The sequence below is a fragment of the Corythoichthys intestinalis genome, chromosome 3, assembly GCF_030265065.1.
Source record: "Corythoichthys intestinalis isolate RoL2023-P3 chromosome 3, ASM3026506v1, whole genome shotgun sequence".
Lineage (NCBI taxonomy): Eukaryota > Metazoa > Chordata > Actinopteri > Syngnathiformes > Syngnathidae > Corythoichthys > Corythoichthys intestinalis.
Window position 1 is genome coordinate 64,847,770 of NC_080397.1, and position 18,527 is coordinate 64,866,296.

The following is an 18,527-nucleotide window of genomic DNA, read 5'->3' on the forward strand; positions in this document are numbered from 1 at the left end:
AAGAAGAAACATTTTTTGAGCAGATGAATGAATGGAACCTTTACAGTGCCACTTAGGCACTCTTTTGAGTATTCTTCTGATTTCTTGGCTGATTTCTTTTGATTTGCCCATGGTGCGTTTGAGGTGTGGCCTCGATAACCCGGATTACAGGATAACCAAGTGAAACAAAATTGCCCATTTATTGTCTACCGCCCATAAGGTGCAATGATTAATCATATAATGAATGATCTTGTCAAATTTTTCTTCAGGAAAAAAGCTTGGCAGAGTCATCCGATGGAGCGTCTTCCAAATCTATACCGAGCGACGACACCGACGCGTCTGACGCGCCGTCGGATTTTGGAGACCACGATACGCCGCGCTCGGACGGATCCACCCCCGGCCGCAGAGCATCCCCGCGCCTAAAAAACCCCCGCCTGCAATCCCTTCGCACAGAGCCGCGGGAAGCTGAGATCGAATGGAGCCACTTGAAGATTGTGAAGGTGTGTTGGAATACCTTGTATACTAAAATAAACCTGCTTAAGTTCCAAATATTCATTTGTGAAGGAAGTACCTCCTAATTGGCTAATTCACTGGCAGCGGTTTTCAGTGTTGTCACAGATTACTTGAAAAAGTCATTGAATTACTGATTACGCCTCAAAAAAGTAATCTACTTATTACTTTATTATCAAAGTAACTATGTTAAAGTAATCTATCAGTTAGTTTTTCTCCCTTTGCTGCCTCAACATAAGAGTGACAACAAAAAAATGTCATCACATGTCATTGACTTTTTTGAATTTGAGTTGAAAGGAGAATATCAGAATTTTTCACATAAACACCATTGACTCGCGCTAGCTTAGCCACTCTGGAGCCCTGAAACTAACAAATAACTGACAAACTGCATGGAATTTGTTGAAACCAACTCCACCGACTAATTAAACCCCGCTAACTCCAAGATTAAGCCTAATGTCAAAACTTTCGGGTTATGGTTAAAAGCATATTAGTGACAATGTAAAACAATGAAAACTGATTGCACAATAATAAACAACAACACACAAGTGAATTGTACAATGCAATAAAAAAAAACAATAAACACAAAGGTGGGGGCGGGCGCGGATGCGCATGCACAACCTGGAAGTGCACTGCACACACACACGGGGTCAATTTGGCCACAAAATGTCGCGGCACTTTACACTCATTTGGACTTACAACACATCCCAAAGATGCTAAACGAACCTCACGGCATAAATGTGCAAGACGCATATGATGTAAACAAAGGTAGCCGACTTGGAGCGACGACTGCCCGTCGTTGCAACGGTAAAGCTACGAAACTGCCGCGCATGTAGGCGGTCCGACCTTTGGCTGATACCCTCCAGAATGAAGGAAAAATACTCACCTTCATTCATGGATATCCACAGATCAACATTCCCTCGCACGTCGCAGAACTCAGCTCGAATGTCCACCCGCCTGGCCCACGCCTTTCTCAGTCCCACAACACGTGTAACTCGAGACCAAAACGGGAAGTAGCTGAGCGGTTGTCATGGAAACACGTAGCGGGAACCTTTTATTTGAGCATTTTCTATTCTATTTTCCATGAAACTGCTATGGCAGCATGTAGACATATTTTTCTATCAAACAGAACAGTTGTTTTGGCTTAAAATACAGCAGTTTATTTTAAAGAGGGGTGCAAGAGCACAAACTGCTTTTTCAGCCTTGTCTGTATTTTCTGCCATATACATATTTTTGTGTGTGTGTATAAATATGCTTAGCTTGTCGCAATATGCATTGAGTCAATTCATCGTAAATAATAAATAAAAATGAGGGCGGTAACTTTCCCGGCTGCAATTTATCGCTGGATGTTTTTCGCGAGCCGCGTGCACTCTGCACACGTGTGTGTTGATTGCATAGGAGACTCCAGTTCCCTTTACAGATGTTTAGTGGTCATCAACACGCCATAGAATTGAGTTCAGATATACAAAATAAGGAAAGACATCAATAATAAACATTGTAAAACGTGAGCATTGCTACATTGAGGCAAAATAGAATTTGGAAGTGGCGCCCAGGATTGAGAGGTCTTTCATAACCCCGCGAGTGTCCTCGTGATTTCTTGGCCAATTTCTTTTGATTTGTGTTTGAGGTGTGGCCTTAATAACCCCGATGACAGGATAATCAAGTGAAAAAAAAATGGCCATATTTATTGTCTACGGCAAATAAGGTACAAGGATAAATCATATAACGAATGATCTTGTCAATTTTCTTCAGGTAAAAAGCTTGGCAAAGTTGTCCGATGAAGAGTCTTCCAAATCTATACCGAGGGACGACACAGACACCTCGTCGGATTTCGGAGATGACGATACGCCGCGTTCGGGCGGATCCCCTCCCGGGCGCAGATCGTCCCCGCGCCTAAAAAAACTTCGCTCGCAATCCCTTCGCTCCGAGCCGCGGGAAGCCGAGACGGAATGGAGCCGCTTGAAGAATGTGAAGGTTTGTTGGAGGTGTATACCAAAATAAAACTGCTTAAGTTTAAAATATTCATTTGTGAAAGAAGCACCTCATTGTTGGCTAATTCGCTGGCAGTTTTTTTTACAGCATACTATGTTGCGGATGGCTGTCAGGTGAATTCTGTGACTTTCAAATATCTAGGTATATAGATATACAGTATGTGTATATACATGTATTTGTGTGTGTGCGTATACAGTATATACTAAGCCTGTCATGATATGCAATCATTCAATTAATCGCACGGTAAATAAAAATGAGGGCGGTAACTTTCCCGGCTGCAATTTATTGCCGCGTGTGCTCGGCGAACGTGTGTGTTGATCGCATAGGAGACTCCAGTTCCTTTCTACAGATGTGTATTGATCATCAACACGCCGTAGAATTAAAGTTCTGACATACAAAATAAGGAAACACAATATATATATTAAACATTGTAAAACGTTAGCATTGCTACATTGAGGCAAATGGTCAAAAGACCACTTTGGCCTCAGTGGGGCAAATAAGTAAAACTGTCCAAAACTGTGTCAATGTTTACACTTGGTACTGATGGGTATTTATTTTATGGGGTTGCACTTTGCACTTTACCAACTTAGCTGTATGAGCTGGATGGATGCTCCAAACAAAGTTTCGTTGTGCTTTTTTGTTGCAATGACAATAAATATTCTGAATCTGAAGTATTTAGTCAACCACTAATTGTGCAAGTTCTCCCACTTGAAAATATTAGAGAGGCCTGTTCATTGTCAACATGGGTAAACCTCAACCATGAGAGACAGAATGTGGGGAAAAAAAAAACAGAAAATCACATTTTTAAAGAATTTATTTGCAAATCATGGTGGAAAATAAGTATTTGGTCAATACCAAAAGTTCATCTCAATACTTTGTTACGTACCCTTTGTTGGCAATAACGGAGGCCAAATGTTTTCTGTAACTCTTCACAAGCTTTTCACACACTGTTGCTGGTATTTTGGCCCATTCCTCCATGCAGATCTCCTCTAGAGCAGTGATGTTTTGGGGCTGTCGTTGGGCAAAACGGACTTTCAACTCCCTCCACAGATTTTCTATGGGGTTGAGATCTGGAGACTTGCTAAACCACTCCAAGACCTTGAAATGCTTCTTACGAAGCCACTCCTTTGTTGCCCTGGCTGTGTGTTTGGGATCATCGTCATGCTGAAAGACAGAGCCACGTCTCATCTACAATGGCCTTGCTGACGGAAGGAGATTTTCACTCAAAATCTCTCGAAACATGGCCCCATTCATTCTTTCCTTTACACAGGTCAGTCGTCCTGGTCCCATTGCAGAAAAACAGCCTCAAAGCATGATGTTTCCACCCCCATGCTTCACAGTGGGTATGGTGTTCTTCAGATGCAATTCAGTATTCTTTCACCTCCAAACACAAGAACCTGGGTTTCTACCAAAAAGTTTTATTTTGGTTTCATTTGACCATAACACATTCTCCCAGTGCTCTTCTGGATTATCCAAACGCTCTCTAGCGAACCGCAGACAGGCTTGGACGTGTACTGGCTTCAGCAGGGGGACACGTCTGGCAGTGCAGGATTTGAGTCCCTGGTGGCGCACTGTGTTACTGATAGTAGTCTTTGTTACTGTGGTCCCAGCTCTCTGTAGGTCATTCACTTGGTCCCCCTGTGTGGTTCTGGGATTTTTGCTCACCGTTTTTGTTGTCATTTTGACGCCACGGGGTGAGATCTTGCATGGAGCCCCAGATCAAGGGAGATTATCAGTGGTCTCCCATTTTCTAATAATTGCTCCCACGGTTGATTTCTTTACACCAAGGGTTTTACCTATTGCAGATTGTCTTCCCAACCTGGTGCAGGTCTACAATTTTGTCTCTGGTGCCCTTCGACAGCTCTTTGGTCTTGGCGATAGTGGAGTTTGGAGTGTGACTGACTGAGGTTGTGGACAGGTGTCTTTTATACCGATAATGAGTTAAAACAGGTGCCATTAATATAGGTAACGAGTGGAGCCTCGTTAGAAGAAGTTAGACCTCTGACAGCCAGAAATCTTGTTTGTAGGTGACCAAATATGTATTTCCAAATTAGAGTGGAAAATAATTTCTTTAAAAATCAAACAGTGTGATTTTCTGTTTTCCTTATTCTGTCTCTCATGGTTGAGGTTTACCCATGTTGACAATTACAGGCCTCTCTAATCTTTTCAAGTAGGAGAACTTGCACAATTGGTGGTTGACTAAATACTTATTTGCTCCACTGTAAATACAGATTTCTGGAGTTAATCTCACATACTTCAGATTCTACACTAGGAATAGCTTTAAAATGACTCCCATGATGAAAAATAGGGTTGGTAATGAATGATTTGACTACCAATTTGCTAGCATGTGCACTTTGCAGGACAAGATGACAGTCGTTTTGGATCAAATAGGCACTTTTGATAGGCTCTAATTGGTAGAGAACAAAAATGGCATTGTGTTTTTTAACAATTTCCTATTCTGCACTTCGCTAGCTTACAAATGACTAGTTATGCGTCGTTCTTTTTTATATTTATTTATTGATTTTAATAGGGATCTCCAGGTCGCATATTTTTCCATCCGAGTCGCTTGATTTTGAGAATCTGCCGATATAAGGTCCCGATTCGATACCGGAAAAAAGTTTTTTTTAATGAATGAATTCTTTAAAAATACATCTTTAAACATTTTACTGTCCCACTGTGCCGCCTGCATAATGTGAATTATTTTTTAAACAAGAGTAATGTAGAAAAATGCTTGTCTTTATTAAATACTTCATTAAGTGAGTCCACTTACGCTGACTTTGCCTGGTACACCAGACTCACTGCTGTTCCAGCGATTGAGTCTGGCCACCATTCACGCGGATACAATTTCCAGGGCGGAGCAAGCCACAGCAAACAGACAGCGGAGTGGGTCAATCAGCGACGGGCAGACGTGACGTTAGTAAAATGACAAGGGCAGGACGAGGGACTTGCGCGCGGAAGTAAACATACGAAGAGAGCGGAGTTTATTCAACATGGCTAGCGCGAGACAGACTGTTGTCATTGACGCGTGTCGATGTGTTTTTGGTCATTTAAAACTGATTTTACCGTGGATTGGAACATATTTTCGACTCTCCCGTTCATCATCTGTGTTGTTGTGGAGAGGACTTTCGACGCGCAAGAGTGACGTTGCTCGTTAAGAACCCGTCACGCAAATAAACGAATCTGATTTGTCGATTGATTTTATACCTGCTCGAGAGGCCGTTAATGGGCTGGTTCCCAGACTATACTCTCAGTGTTTGAAAAATACTGGGAGAACAGTCTGGCAGAGCCAGGCAAACGCTGACTAGGCATGTGCCGGTTACCGGTTTCAAGGTATACCGTGGTATGAAAACGTCAAGGTTTCAAAACCGTTAAAATTTTCCCTCATACCATCCCTACGCTATTAACTAGTCGCTGGTATGGGAATACAGTACATCGGGTGCAGGAAAGTTAAGGACAGCCTAGGTGGACCAATCGACATGTAAAACATGTTTGCGGGGGGGTGGCTACCAGAGAAGGCAATATCATTTGGCATTAATACAAAATAAAGCGTTAGTAAACGCTGTCATGAACGTTTCCCACTAGCTACGAGAGTTAGCTCCAGCATGTGTGGTGTGTCTAGCAGTGGTAAAACATACTGCAACAAAAGCTTGTTAGCTAGGCCGATAACGTGGCCAATTAGAATGCCAATTTACTTTTACTTTGAATATTTATTTTATTTATTTGACTTACTTTTCCAATTTGATATGTTGTTTTGAAAAATGAAAATCTTGTTGTATGGAAGTTTTTATTTTTGTAACCCAGAAATCTCAAAATAAAACATTTGAGATCTGTAGTTGCAATACCGTGAAATTTTTGCTTAAGATGATCATACTGTCAGAATCTCATACATGCCTAGCTTTGACGCTCAAGCTGCTGAGAACAGTTTCTCACTAATCCAATGAATGAGTTGCCACAGCCCACTACAACTAGTGTGTGTAATAAGCTAAACAATGATTGACACATATGTGCCTTCGATGGTAGAACTACGGAGTCGCGCGATCAAAGTACAAACCTGTCAATCACTGTTAATTTTAAGTACCAACGCCAGCTGCACTGTTGACCAAGAAAAGCGGAAGGAAAGGCTGTACGAGCATGAAACGGAAGAACATCAGTATATTTTTTAATTAAAAAGCCGATCCTTTTCACCCGACTCCGATCCTCTGAAAAATGGCGCGATCGGCCCGATTTCTGATCACGTGATCGGATCGGGACATTTTTAAATATACCGCACATAAGACGGCCCTGATTATAAGACGACCCCGTCTTTTTCAAGACTCAAGTTTGAAAGAAGACTTTTTGAACACCAAATTAATTTTTATACAGAAAATAATTCAAGTACGTCCGAAACAAATGATTATATAATGAATATATTTGAGAGAAAAAGCATGTTATTTTGCCTCATTTGAATCTTGATATCTGAACATTTAAATATGTAAACTAAAGTGCAAACACATTCGTAAATGAATGGCTTCTGGTTTTGAAATGTAAATAAACCAATCTATTTTGATAAAACAAAATTGCAAGAACTGTATTAACCATCAAAGTGAAGTGTAACTAACTGTAGTCTTGAAACAAGTCTGAATAAGGAAAAACATTGCAATAAAACAATGCAAACTGGTTAAACTTGAGAGTAGCTGAGATCTGTGATGACAGAACAGCGCTTCAATGATATCTGGCGCCATCTAGTGTCGTGAATGGGTATAATGTCTAGACCGCGAATATAAGACGACCCCCTCTTTTTCAGTCTTGTTGCAATGCAAAAAACGCCGTCTTATATTCGGGCCAATACGGTAGTTTCTGTTTTATTTCAGAATAGCCATTTGAATGGGTGATTTATTATGATGTATTGTGACTAAATTAGTGGTTGAAATGGTTCAAATAATGGACACTAATATCTCACAGCAATAATTTATGAGACAATACATAATTTGTTACGGCGACAGGCCTAGTATATACTGAAGACTGTGTCATACAGTATTATAGCATATTGCGCCTTGCCCATATTTAGCCATGTTTGTGGGCTTTTCTAACGGCCCTGAATGACCACATTGGGTATCTGTTGACTGCCTTACCAGAAACTGTGCTTATGACTCTCTGTCGTACCAGCTAGGACCAACATCTCCAGTCTTGAATCATTTTAGTCTCAATTAGGCGACATGAATCCTTGCCTTGTGTTAGTCAACAGACTGAAGATAGATTTGGAGGATAAATGTCCTCTTACCCGCGCCCGATGTTCTGTATGCTAACCAACACCTCAGGCCTAAATCACGTCCCGGGGTCACCGCGTGCTGAAGGACCATGTTTTCTCCCTTTGTCCTTCGCGTGTCCGTTGAATTTCGGGTGGTGAGAATGCTGGAAAATGAGAGGCTGAAGAGGAACAGTATTCCTTCGAAAGTTTTATTGCAGAATATTCTGGGTACAAATGTGATACAGACAAAGGCTGTGATCTCACAAAAGGACAAGGCAAAACAATACGAGGCAAGTCTTTTTATATTGTTGACAGAACGAAACTGAAACTTACTGTAAAGGATGGAACCCAAACTTACTATAGCGTAACCTGGGGATTTTCCACCAGGAAAAGCTCTGAAGTTGAGACCTTGAGAGCTGGTCCTAGCTGGTACGACAGTGAGTGAGCCATCAGCACAGTTTCTGATAAGGCGGTCAACAGATAGCCATTGTGGTCATTCAAGGCTGTTAGAAAAGCTCACAATCATGGCCAAATATGGGCATGGTGCAATATGCTATGATACTCTGCAATACATACGATCTCTGCATACTTTTTTGCCCCACTCTACCTTAATGACGCTAAACTGTTTGATTCCATTTGAAGTAAGAGCGGTGAGATTTGGGATTTTCTTGGTTTTTCCATCTAGGTGTGCGCCATGAAACTAGGGAAGAAGAGCTCCAAGCGAGTTTCTCGCCGGAACTACTGCTTGTTTTGCTCCAAGGCCGTCATCAAGATGTACAGGCACCTGCAGTCTCGACACGGCCAAAAGAAGGAAGTGGCCGCCGCTCTCCTCTTACCCAAAGGCTCCCGAGAGAGACAGAAGATGTGGAACAGACTCATCAACGAGGGCAACTTTGCACACAACAAGCAGGTATTGGAGAGCGGCGAGGGGCAGCTGGCGGTGCGAAAGAGACGCCGGACGACGGGCCGGGCGCACGACTTCCTGCATTGTCTGTACTGCCGGGGTCTGTTTGTGAAGAAGAACCTGACGGTCCACATGAAGCGCTGCCCGGAACGGCAGAAGAGCCGGGCCGACGGGCCGCGGCTCGGGCAGGAACGCGTGGAGACCCGCTGCGCGCTGGAGGTGGCGGGCGACCTGGGCGTCGGCGCCGGCTTTCGCGCCGTCCTCTCGCAAATGATCTACGACGACGCCACGCGCCTCATCATCGACGAGCCCGTCTTGCTGCGTTACGGCGAAGACATGTTGGCGCGAAACGGCGCCGAGAGCAAGGGCCAACAGATCACGCGGCAGAACCTCCGCCAGATGGCCCGACTGGTCCTGGAAGCTCGGAAGAAGACGCCGTTGAAAAAGCTGGAGCATTTCTTCCTCCCCGACAGCTTTCCGCACGTGGTGGCCGCCGTCAACGTCCTCGCCGGGTACGACTCCGCCGGCCGCACTTATAGCGCCCCCTCTCTCGCCATTAAGTTGGGCTACTCGCTCCAAAAGGTGTGCCGCATCGTGCAGGAGAGGGCGCGAGAGCGCGGAGACGCCCGACTGGCCGATTCCGCCAAGAGCTTCCTGGTCGTCTACAGGAAGCGCTGGACCGAAATGATCTCTTCCGGCGCCTTGTCGTCTTTGCGGGAAATCAAAAGGAATTCCGCGGCCAAGGCGCCGGACGCCGAGGACGTGAAGAAACTGAGTCGGCACGTGGAGGAAGTCCGCCGCCTCGCCGAGGAGAAACTGCGAGCCCGACCCTCGGCGGAAACGTACGGCGCTTTGGCCCGGGCGCTTCTGGCCCGGATAGTTTTGTTCAACCAAAGACAAAGCAACGAGATATCCGCCTTACCGCTCGCCGCGCTAAAGTCCGTCAAGAAGCCCGACCCGCTTGAGAACTTGGACGTATTTGCTTGCGAGCTGGAGAGGAACATGTGCAGGGTCTTCAGCAGGATGGAAACCCGGGCCAGTTGCGGCCGTTTGGTCCCGGTCCTGCTGAAGCCGACCTTCTCGTCCTCGCTGGAGCTCCTGGTCGACGTTCGCCGGACTTGCGGCGTCCCCGCCCAAAATCCCTTCCTGTTCGGACGCCCGCACGCGCTTTCGGCCTACCGCGGGTCCGCGTGCCTGCAGGCGTTCGTCAAAGAATGCGTCGCCGGGCGGGCCGACACGCTGACGTTGAGAAACATCCGCCGGCACTACGCCGCCACGCTGCCGCTCGTCCACTTGGACCCCACGGAGGCCGAACTCGTCCTGTTATACGATAAACGGATGCCGAGGCCAAACCAGAATGTCTGCGTGGAGCTCCAAGACATCGGCATAAACCCTGAAGGTGGGCCACAATATGATAGGTTGACTGTCTGATATCAATTTACCCTATAATCATATTGAGAGTTGTCCAATAATAATTGCCGATCGTACATTTGAAGTTATAGCGTAATAGTTTGGTATTGGTTATGAGCTCGTATGAATGCTGGGTGCAAGTCTGCAGCCTATGTGCATGGGCTGGTCACAGCCTAGCATAACAGCAGTGCTTTGAGTGACCTTTAGATCAATTTCAATGAAAATGTTAGGGATTTGTTAACTTGGGGAAATACCCTAATCACTCATGGCGCACAAATAAAATGAACGATAATGACATATAACTACTGCATCGCCATAAAGAAAAGTCATAAAATACGACATTATAATTAGAGGTCGACCGATACAGGTTTTTCAAATGCCAATATCAATATCTAAGAAAAATTTCAGCCGATATTTTACAAAGATATGTTTTTTTAATTTAAGCACTTTGATTATGAAAGGTGAAGGAATCTGACCTTATAGCCAGACAGCCGGAATCACGCCAGCCAAACCGCCGGACCCGCGCTGGCGCAGCTCCAGCCACCCGGGCCGCCGGGATCCCAACGACATCCCGGCCAAAAAGCCAAAGTCCGCGCGTTCGCCTTAGTCCTAACCCCTTGTGCTGACTCCATTTTGAAAGCTGGAAAAAGACTTCGAAGCACAAGTAAACAATTTATTCAGGTGGACAGTGATATCACATGTCAACAAAAGGTTCCCGAGAAAAATGGCAACGATTACTTAAACATTCAGTCTTTTGGAGGCTATCACGGGGTGGGCTGTGGGCAGGAAGAATGGTGTGTTAAGGATTATTGTCTGTTTGTGAATTGGACAGGAGGATTAGGGAGTTACTATTGTCAGGGCAACGAAGGTCGTGGATTTTGCCACCTCAGCGTCAAAGAGGCTTTTGGATTCTTGTCGGTCGTGTTATCAGTTGCATATCGGGCGTTCTCCGGTATTCCTTGTGTTGGAAAAGGGTGTCCCGCCATTTGTTCTGGACTGTCCTGAAGAAGCCATTGTTAGAGTTGGTGGTGCAGACGTGGGCTTGTCTGTGTCAATCTTGCTCAGTCAGTTGCATGATGCACACGTTGGACTTTCGTGATCAGAAGGCCTCATGTATCTCTTATGCCCTATATTCTGCTTGTTTTCCTTCAGCTATGGTGTATAAGTGCTATTTATTTTATATTGGGTTTGTTAGAGTACTACAAACAGTCAAACAGTAAATAGGATAAACCACTCTATTCCCGGATGTATTATATTAAGTGTGTTAGAGTAATGCAAACAGTTAGTACCTTTTCTCGTACACACCGTCTATCTCCTTTAAAGGAATTAAAAAAAATAAATAAAAGATGCTTCAACAGCTTCAAATTGACAATAATGACCTTAATTTGGTCTAGTGCTACCAAACCAAACAAACGCAGCACTTCTTTTTATGAATACACACACTCAACAAGAACAGTACATTATTTTCAAATAATTAAACCCACCAGGACGTCATGACGAGCTCCAAACAATTGAAAGTTTAAGAGGTGTCACCCGCCCCCCTTGTCCTGTCCCGTTGTGATCTCTCACAAACAGCTGTGATAAAATATGACAACTCACGCTTCATTCAACCAAACTGTAGTAACACACCCCTTCACATCCTCAATAAAAGTAACAGTGTTGCAAAGATGTAAAAAGTCATTCATTAGATTATTCACTACTGAAAAAAATAACATTCTTAACAACGCTGATCGCAGCAACATTCAAAGCTGAAAACTTTTGTACAGGACAGTGGAAGGTACACGTTTTGTAACGAGACGACTCGACAAAACATAACGAGCGATAGTAAGAATAATGAATAAAACATCAAGAAAAGCGGGAAAATGGAGGATTTGACAACTCATGTTACGGGTCTTGCGATTGGCAGATTTAGCGGATCAATAATCGGTAACTGATTTGGCAGCAAAAATCCCTGACTGGAGCATCCCTCGTACTATCAACGTTGCTCCCAACAAATGAGTGAATTGCCAAGTACTGATGTCACCCCAATGATCTTTTTAGAACTAACCTCAGCGAGACTAGAGTGCGGGCAGTCGCGGCCACTGGCGCCGTGGGAGACCGGCGAATCTTTCCGCGGATTGTCCGCCACGTCCCGGAAGACGTCCGGCGGGAAAGGTACAACGCGGACGTATGGTCATTTGGAGACTGTGATCATTTGTAAGTTTCTCACCGGCGGTCGTTTGGATTGCATTTTCAATTTGTCGTCCTTCAGGTTCGGCCGCTTCCTCCGTCGGCAAACATAAGTGGAGCGGTGACGAGGTGTCCGCCGTGGAGAGGCACATGATGTCCTTCATCCGAAACCACCGGCTGCCGCAGAAACAGGACTGCGTGCGTTGTCTGGACGCCGAGCCGGGGGCCCTGGGAACGCGGTCTTGGAAGGGTGTCAAGGACTACGTGAGGAACAGGATCACTGCTCTGAAAAGACAAAGCAAGACCACGTCGTACTCATGACTAAGCTTGTTTCACATTCCTATCCTTTGTTACTATTCTACTCCTAAAATACATTCAGTGATCAGAGCCGCCTCAAATATTTGTCATTGTGTACTGGTATGCATCTTCTTATTTCATCCTGCCATCGCCGTGGATCGGTCGAGCCGGCTCCGCCCGTTGAGTTGACCGCATCTGGCACTGAGGCCGATCCGATGCCGTTGTAGTCACGAGCGTGCCCTTACGGCCGCTTCCGAGCTTTTTCCCGTCACTTTGCCTCTCTGGACCTTGATACACCGTTTTTGACTTTTGGGATTTGTGCCTCAGCCCTTTTTCAGTGACCTGCGACAAGAACCGGACCCTGAACCTTTCCCGCCTGGGCCTTTGCTTTGACTCGAGCTCGAACAACCTTCCGGGCCACACCGAAAGACCAGGCTTCTTTCTCCCTGTCAGGGAATTTGATCAATAAACCTTGCTCTGAGTTCTGCATTCTCGGGTCCTTTTGTTCCCTGATTCCTGTCAGAACAAACTTGCCATTACATGGACCCAGCAGACTCTTCCCATCAGCAACCACGGCCAGTTCTTAAGGGAACATGAGGAGATCTTGTGTCTTCTGGCCCAGGGTATGTCTCAACTTTCCCACCCCTCACGTCAGTCTCATTTCCTGGTTTTCACAGTCTTCTTTGGAGCGCTTTGTGTCGTATCTTTTGTATCATCCTTCGACATGGAGGGTCGAAGGATGGGGGATGCCCAGGACTTGACCTTTATTTATTACATCTGCTGTTTCTGACCCCTTTGAGACAACCTTGTTGTGATTTAGGGCTATACAAATAAAATTGAATGGAATTGAATCTTTTTCCCCATCCCCGCATGTAAGCGGAAGAACCTTAGTTTTTTGTAAATAAAGTTTTTGTCTTAACTCTGCCACTGAGTCCGCCTCGTCTTCGCGCCTTGACACAATGAGACGTCGCTACAATAATTACATGACTCCATCAGATTCAAACTTGCTGTTTTAGGATCACGCCAGCCTGTTCAATCACGTGTCGTCTTTAAAGCACCGTAAAGTATTTGACACAGACCGCTGCCTTTACCACTTTGACTCAAAAGCGCAGATTTGAACTTACTTAGGACCGAATGACCACAGAAAAAACAGAGATGTGACAGTGGAAATGGACAGTACTTATATAATTCATTTATCTGCACGGTTACCATGCCCAAAGCGCTTTACCCGTTCACGCACACATTCGCACACCAATGGGGCTGCTGCCATGCAAGGCGCTGTCAACCCATTGGAGGCAAATCAGGGTTCAGTGCCTTGCCCAAGGGCACTTCCAAAGTTTCGGTCCAAGGACAGTTCCAGCTACTACCTGTGACACAGCCGCCCCTGATGTGATCCTTTTCATTTCATAAAAGGAACTGTGATGGAATCAGTCACTATTCAATCTAGAAACTATTTTCTCCACTAGAGGGCACTCATGCTCTTTGGACGAACAATGCTTCCTTTCTGTAAATGTTTTTATTTTTTCCTCGACAGAATTCACTGTTTTTTTGTATTTATTTGGCTTAATGTGGTTATGTAATAGGTTATACTGTATTTTTCAGACTATAAGTTTTTTTTCCATAGTTTGGCTGGGGGAGCGACTTAGGTGTGAAATTATTAACACATTATTATATCATTTCACATGTTTTGGTGTGACACTGATGGTTTGGTAAATGTGTTAGCATGTTCTTTATGCTATAGTTATCTGAATAATTCTTAATAGCTATGTTACGTTAACATACCGGCCACGTCCGCATTTCGTTGTTCATCCATCATGTAACATTGTCATACTGTAGACTTATTCAGCCTGTTGTTTTTAATTTGCCTTTCAAAATGACATATATGTTCTATGTGCTGGAGTTGATCAAATTTCCCCCAAAAATGCGATTTATACTCCAGTGTGACTTGTTTTTTTTTGTATTTTTTATAACAGTTTACAAAAAAATACCCCCCCCCAAAATAACTTTTTTTTTTTTTTAATCTAACATTGTAAGCAGTTACTCACAATGTTACTCATGACTTGTGTACATTTTTCTCCACCAAATCCATTTTTGACTTGTACTTGAGTGCATTTTTTGGATGACTACTTTCACTTGAGTAATACTATTTTGAAGTAGCGCTACTCTAACTTGAGTCAAATTTGAGCTACTCTACCTACCTCTGCCAATGAGTACACAGAGCCCTGACTTTTAAACTGTCCCTGTGGCAGCGCTGTTTCACGGAGTCGCCGCTTGGCAAAAACCCTTTTCTAGCCCCATTAAGACTTGCTCCTAACACTAAACAATCACGTTTTGCGTTGTTTCAGGTGCCCATTTCATACCTGTCAACCCGAGACCGTTGGCAGTTTTACAAATAGTGACATATGGCCCTTACAAATTGGTGACTAATCTTACGTTTTATATAGCATGCAATATGAAAGAAAAATAAAACTCAATTTTTCAAATATGAATTTATTGGTAATATTGTAACGTATAACCTGGAGAAATCAAAGAACAGTAGCTACAGCATGATTACTAAAAAGTGACTTTTGTTATAATTGTGTGTGGCACTTTTGGCAATTTCTATCATATCTTCATGGCACTTCAGCTCAGTTTGACTTGAAGGTAGTTCGTTGGTGTGTCCAATTAGAAATTAAAAAGGTCAATGATAAAATGAACTCACCGGTGCAATCTTTGAGTCAGGGAACATTTCTTTAGCGAATTCTGAGAAGTGATCAGCAATAGTTGTGGGCAAATTGTGTTCGGCAACAAATTGACAGAATAAAATCTCCGCTTTCGTCACTTTTTATTCTGCGGACTTCATCTTTGTTTATTGTTTATCGTCATCATCATCAGTATCATTGACAGTTACAAGATAGCATTGTGATAAGATTAATTAACCCGAAGAAAAGACGAGGACAGACGGGAGAAGCCTGGGCTTTATGACCAGTGTTGGTCATCTTACTTTTAAAAAGTAATTAGTTAGTTACAAATGACTTCTCCCAAAAAGTAGTTGAGTTAGTAACTCAGGTACCTGAATGTAAGAGTAATTAGTTACTTGACAAAGTAACTGGTGTCACCTTTCATGTTTTTTTTAATTTTTTTTATTTTTAAAAAAACAAAAAACATAGTAACCTTCGCTATGTTTGGAAGTCATTTATTATTTCATTTCGACGTGAAAGTTTTAAGACGGTTTCATCATTTAAAGATAGATTCAAGCCAAGATTTTGCTGATTTAGGAGTATTTTACATAAAAAGTTACTTAGGCTGCTAGGAAGGTTCACTACAACAGAGCCTTTCTGAGAAATGTACTGCTCTAAAATGGCGGCTGTTTACTAACGCTGAGTCTGTCATTTTGCATGTAGTTCTATGAGATATCTAGGTGTAGATTGTAGGCTGTCGGTTACTGTCAGGACATATTGGAGCCACCTGGCCTAGCATCGCGTTTGCAACAGCGTCACAACAAACACTTCGCTCTCAGTGTCTCTGACTTCTCTCGCGTCATTCAACCAACGTAGTAACGCACATTGTCTCGTTGCCGAATCGGTGAAAAAAAAAAACCCCGTAATGCACGAAAAACGTACAGATTTTGAATGTACGGCGTACACATTTAAATATCAGTTCTCACTTGTACAAATGACGTCGAAACCATACAACTTGACAGGTATGCGATTGGATGGGCCAACTGCTGGTTGCTTTATGTTAATGCTCGTCGAGCATGCGCGCCACACAGGCTGCAGTTATGCTTTAGGCCGGAGGTGGCAGTTTAAAAACGGTTAAAAAGTAACCCCAAAAAATCTTTTGACCAACAAAAACGTGTATACAAGCACAAAAATACTTTATGACAACCCTTTTTTGTAAATGCACTTTATTTTTTCGGGAGCACAATATATATGTTTTTTTTTTTTAAACGAATTGCCTCTGGCATTGATTTGCCTGAGAGATGTGGTCTACAGCCAGACTCTCTTGGGTGAGAGAGGAAGGGAGGGAGGGAGAGGGTAGAGAAAGGGAGAGAGAGAGAGAGAGAGCGAAAGAGAAAGTGAGCGTGTCCCTCGATGTTTCCCGATTACACCTCGCCATCCATCACTCAACCTCGTCTCTGACACAAACGCAAGAGGAGTTTGTTTTGTAGTGGTTGCAGGGCAGACCTGTTGTTTGTATTTTTTTCTCCCCACCGACTGACAAACAGACAGATACACACTTTACCTGAGGCGGCCGGGGAAGCAAAGAGGAGAGTGAAAAATCATGGCTACGACGACGTGTACGCGATTCACGGACGAGTATCAGTTATACGAGGAGCTCGGCAAGTGAGTGACGACCCGGTTATTCATTCATTTAGCGAGCCGGGCGGCCAGTGTATGCGTGGGCGTGCGTGTGGCAAAGTGCGCGCTTGCGCTTGCGCTTGCGCTTGCGCTCGCGCTCGCGCTCGCGGATGGATGACAGCTCCCTCCCAAACACGCATTTCAAAATGTCAACAATTTCGAGCGACGACTGTGCCGTGGCTAAATTTGCCCAATAAGAATGACTGAGATCGTTTAAGCATGTGCTCTTTGATGAAAACATTTGCACTGTTCTAGTTTCAAATCTAAGGGTTATGATGAGATCGTTTCACCTCTCAGTACAGTTGTCCAAAGGGTCACACGTTTCTTTTTTTTTTTGAATCGCCTCGCGGCTCCAGCTGACACCAAAGTCGACATTCTCTCCCAAATTGCCATTGAAAATAACGAGCTGTTTTCAAGAATGAACATTTTTGTGCGTGTAAAGTATGCAAAAACCGAAAAAATAAAATAGAACAATGTTTGGACGATTTAAGTTTCGCTATGAGGACCAAGAGACTTTACAAACAAAACGGAAATGCAACTCCGACCCATTTATTTCATTGTTTTGGGTCGTGTGAGTGTGTTAACAGCCATGGTGGATGAAGTACTCACTATTTTTACTTGAGTAAAAGTACAGATACAAGTGCAAAAAATGACTTAAGTAAAAGTATCCAAGAAAAAATGGGCTCAAGTACTTGCTTTAACATTTACAAGTAAAAAAGTATTTTCTCCCGATGCAAAAAAAATCTTGGCTGCCATATAAATATTTGTAAATATAAAATTGAAATATATATAAGACATCTGAGTCAGCATTCAAAGAAAGAACCAGAAAATTCATTGACTGCCCAGTTTCATCTAAAACCAAGGGCGTAGGTTTGCATAGGGACTAAACACTAGCAACTTTTCAGGAATCTCAAATTGTCCCCACCAACTTATAGGCAACCTTATTTGCATTATGTAATGACTTCAGTTATATAGGTCATTTAGATTGTCTCCCATATGTTTTAATTGTTGTAATTGACCCCACCATTATTAAGTGAATTATTTTCATTATGTACATGTACCGCTGTTCACTTGCTGAATGTGCCGGTCCATTAAAAAAAAAAAAAAAAAATTCTAAACACATATTTGATTGGCTGATGACTTGACCCCCCACCCCCAACACACACACATTAGATATTAGAAATATTAGGGATATAAGATTTTTTTTCATCCAGCAGCAGCCACTGAAAGAAATGTAAAAATATGTCAATGTTGTGGAAGTGGGGAACACACCACTAATTTTGCTACTGAAAGTCCGATCTGCATCTGAGTTAGTATAACATTAAACTGTGTGAACTTTCTAACCTGCAAAACTTGAGCAGGAAGCAGCTTAGAGAGAAGTGTCCTCCTGTATGTTTTCTACTGTTAACATTAAATTAAGCATGAGAAACGTAGTGAACCAAGGTTTACCTCCGTCTCCCCATTTTTACGTTTAATTTTATTTGTGGTCTTAATGCAGCCCACAGGAGCTTTCATTTTTTTGTTGAGTTTGGCTGTGCTTGTTGACAAAAGCTGTAGTGTTTTACCTGAAGGTCGGCTTCATTTTTATTGATTTTTGTTATTCCTTGTCAAAGAAGTTTTTTCAGCTATATTTAATTTACTTAGACAATGTTGAGGAGTCTTAAGAAAAATGTTTTTTTTTTTTTTTTTTTTTAATTTAAAT

At 43.2% G+C, this 18,527-nt stretch overlaps 2 protein-coding genes across 5 annotated transcripts in view; both read left to right on the forward strand.

Moving 5' to 3' along the window:
* The window catches only part of LOC130912777 (uncharacterized), a 29,462-nt gene extending 14,028 nt beyond the window's left edge, over window positions 1–15,434 (forward strand). For both annotated transcript variants that reach the window (XM_057830799.1, XM_057830800.1), the window contains 5 exons: window positions 249–479; window positions 2,239–2,460; window positions 8,391–10,008; window positions 12,060–12,173; window positions 12,271–15,434. In XM_057830799.1, coding sequence (XP_057686782.1) covers window positions 249–479; window positions 2,239–2,460; window positions 8,391–10,008; window positions 12,060–12,173; window positions 12,271–12,509 — 2,424 coding nt within the window. In that variant the 3' untranslated portion in view covers window positions 12,510–15,434. The remainder of the gene's footprint in view (window positions 1–248; window positions 480–2,238; window positions 2,461–8,390; window positions 10,009–12,059; window positions 12,174–12,270) is intronic.
* Window positions 15,435–16,528: 1,094 nt separating this feature from the next.
* Window positions 16,529–18,527, forward strand: part of LOC130912872 (calcium/calmodulin-dependent protein kinase type II subunit beta) — a 49,057-nt gene continuing 47,058 nt past the window's right edge. For all 3 annotated transcript variants that reach the window (XM_057830967.1, XM_057830965.1, XM_057830966.1), the window contains exon 1: window positions 16,529–16,810. In XM_057830967.1, the coding sequence (XP_057686950.1) occupies window positions 16,749–16,810 (62 nt within the window). In that variant the 5' untranslated portion in view covers window positions 16,529–16,748. The remainder of the gene's footprint in view (window positions 16,811–18,527) is intronic.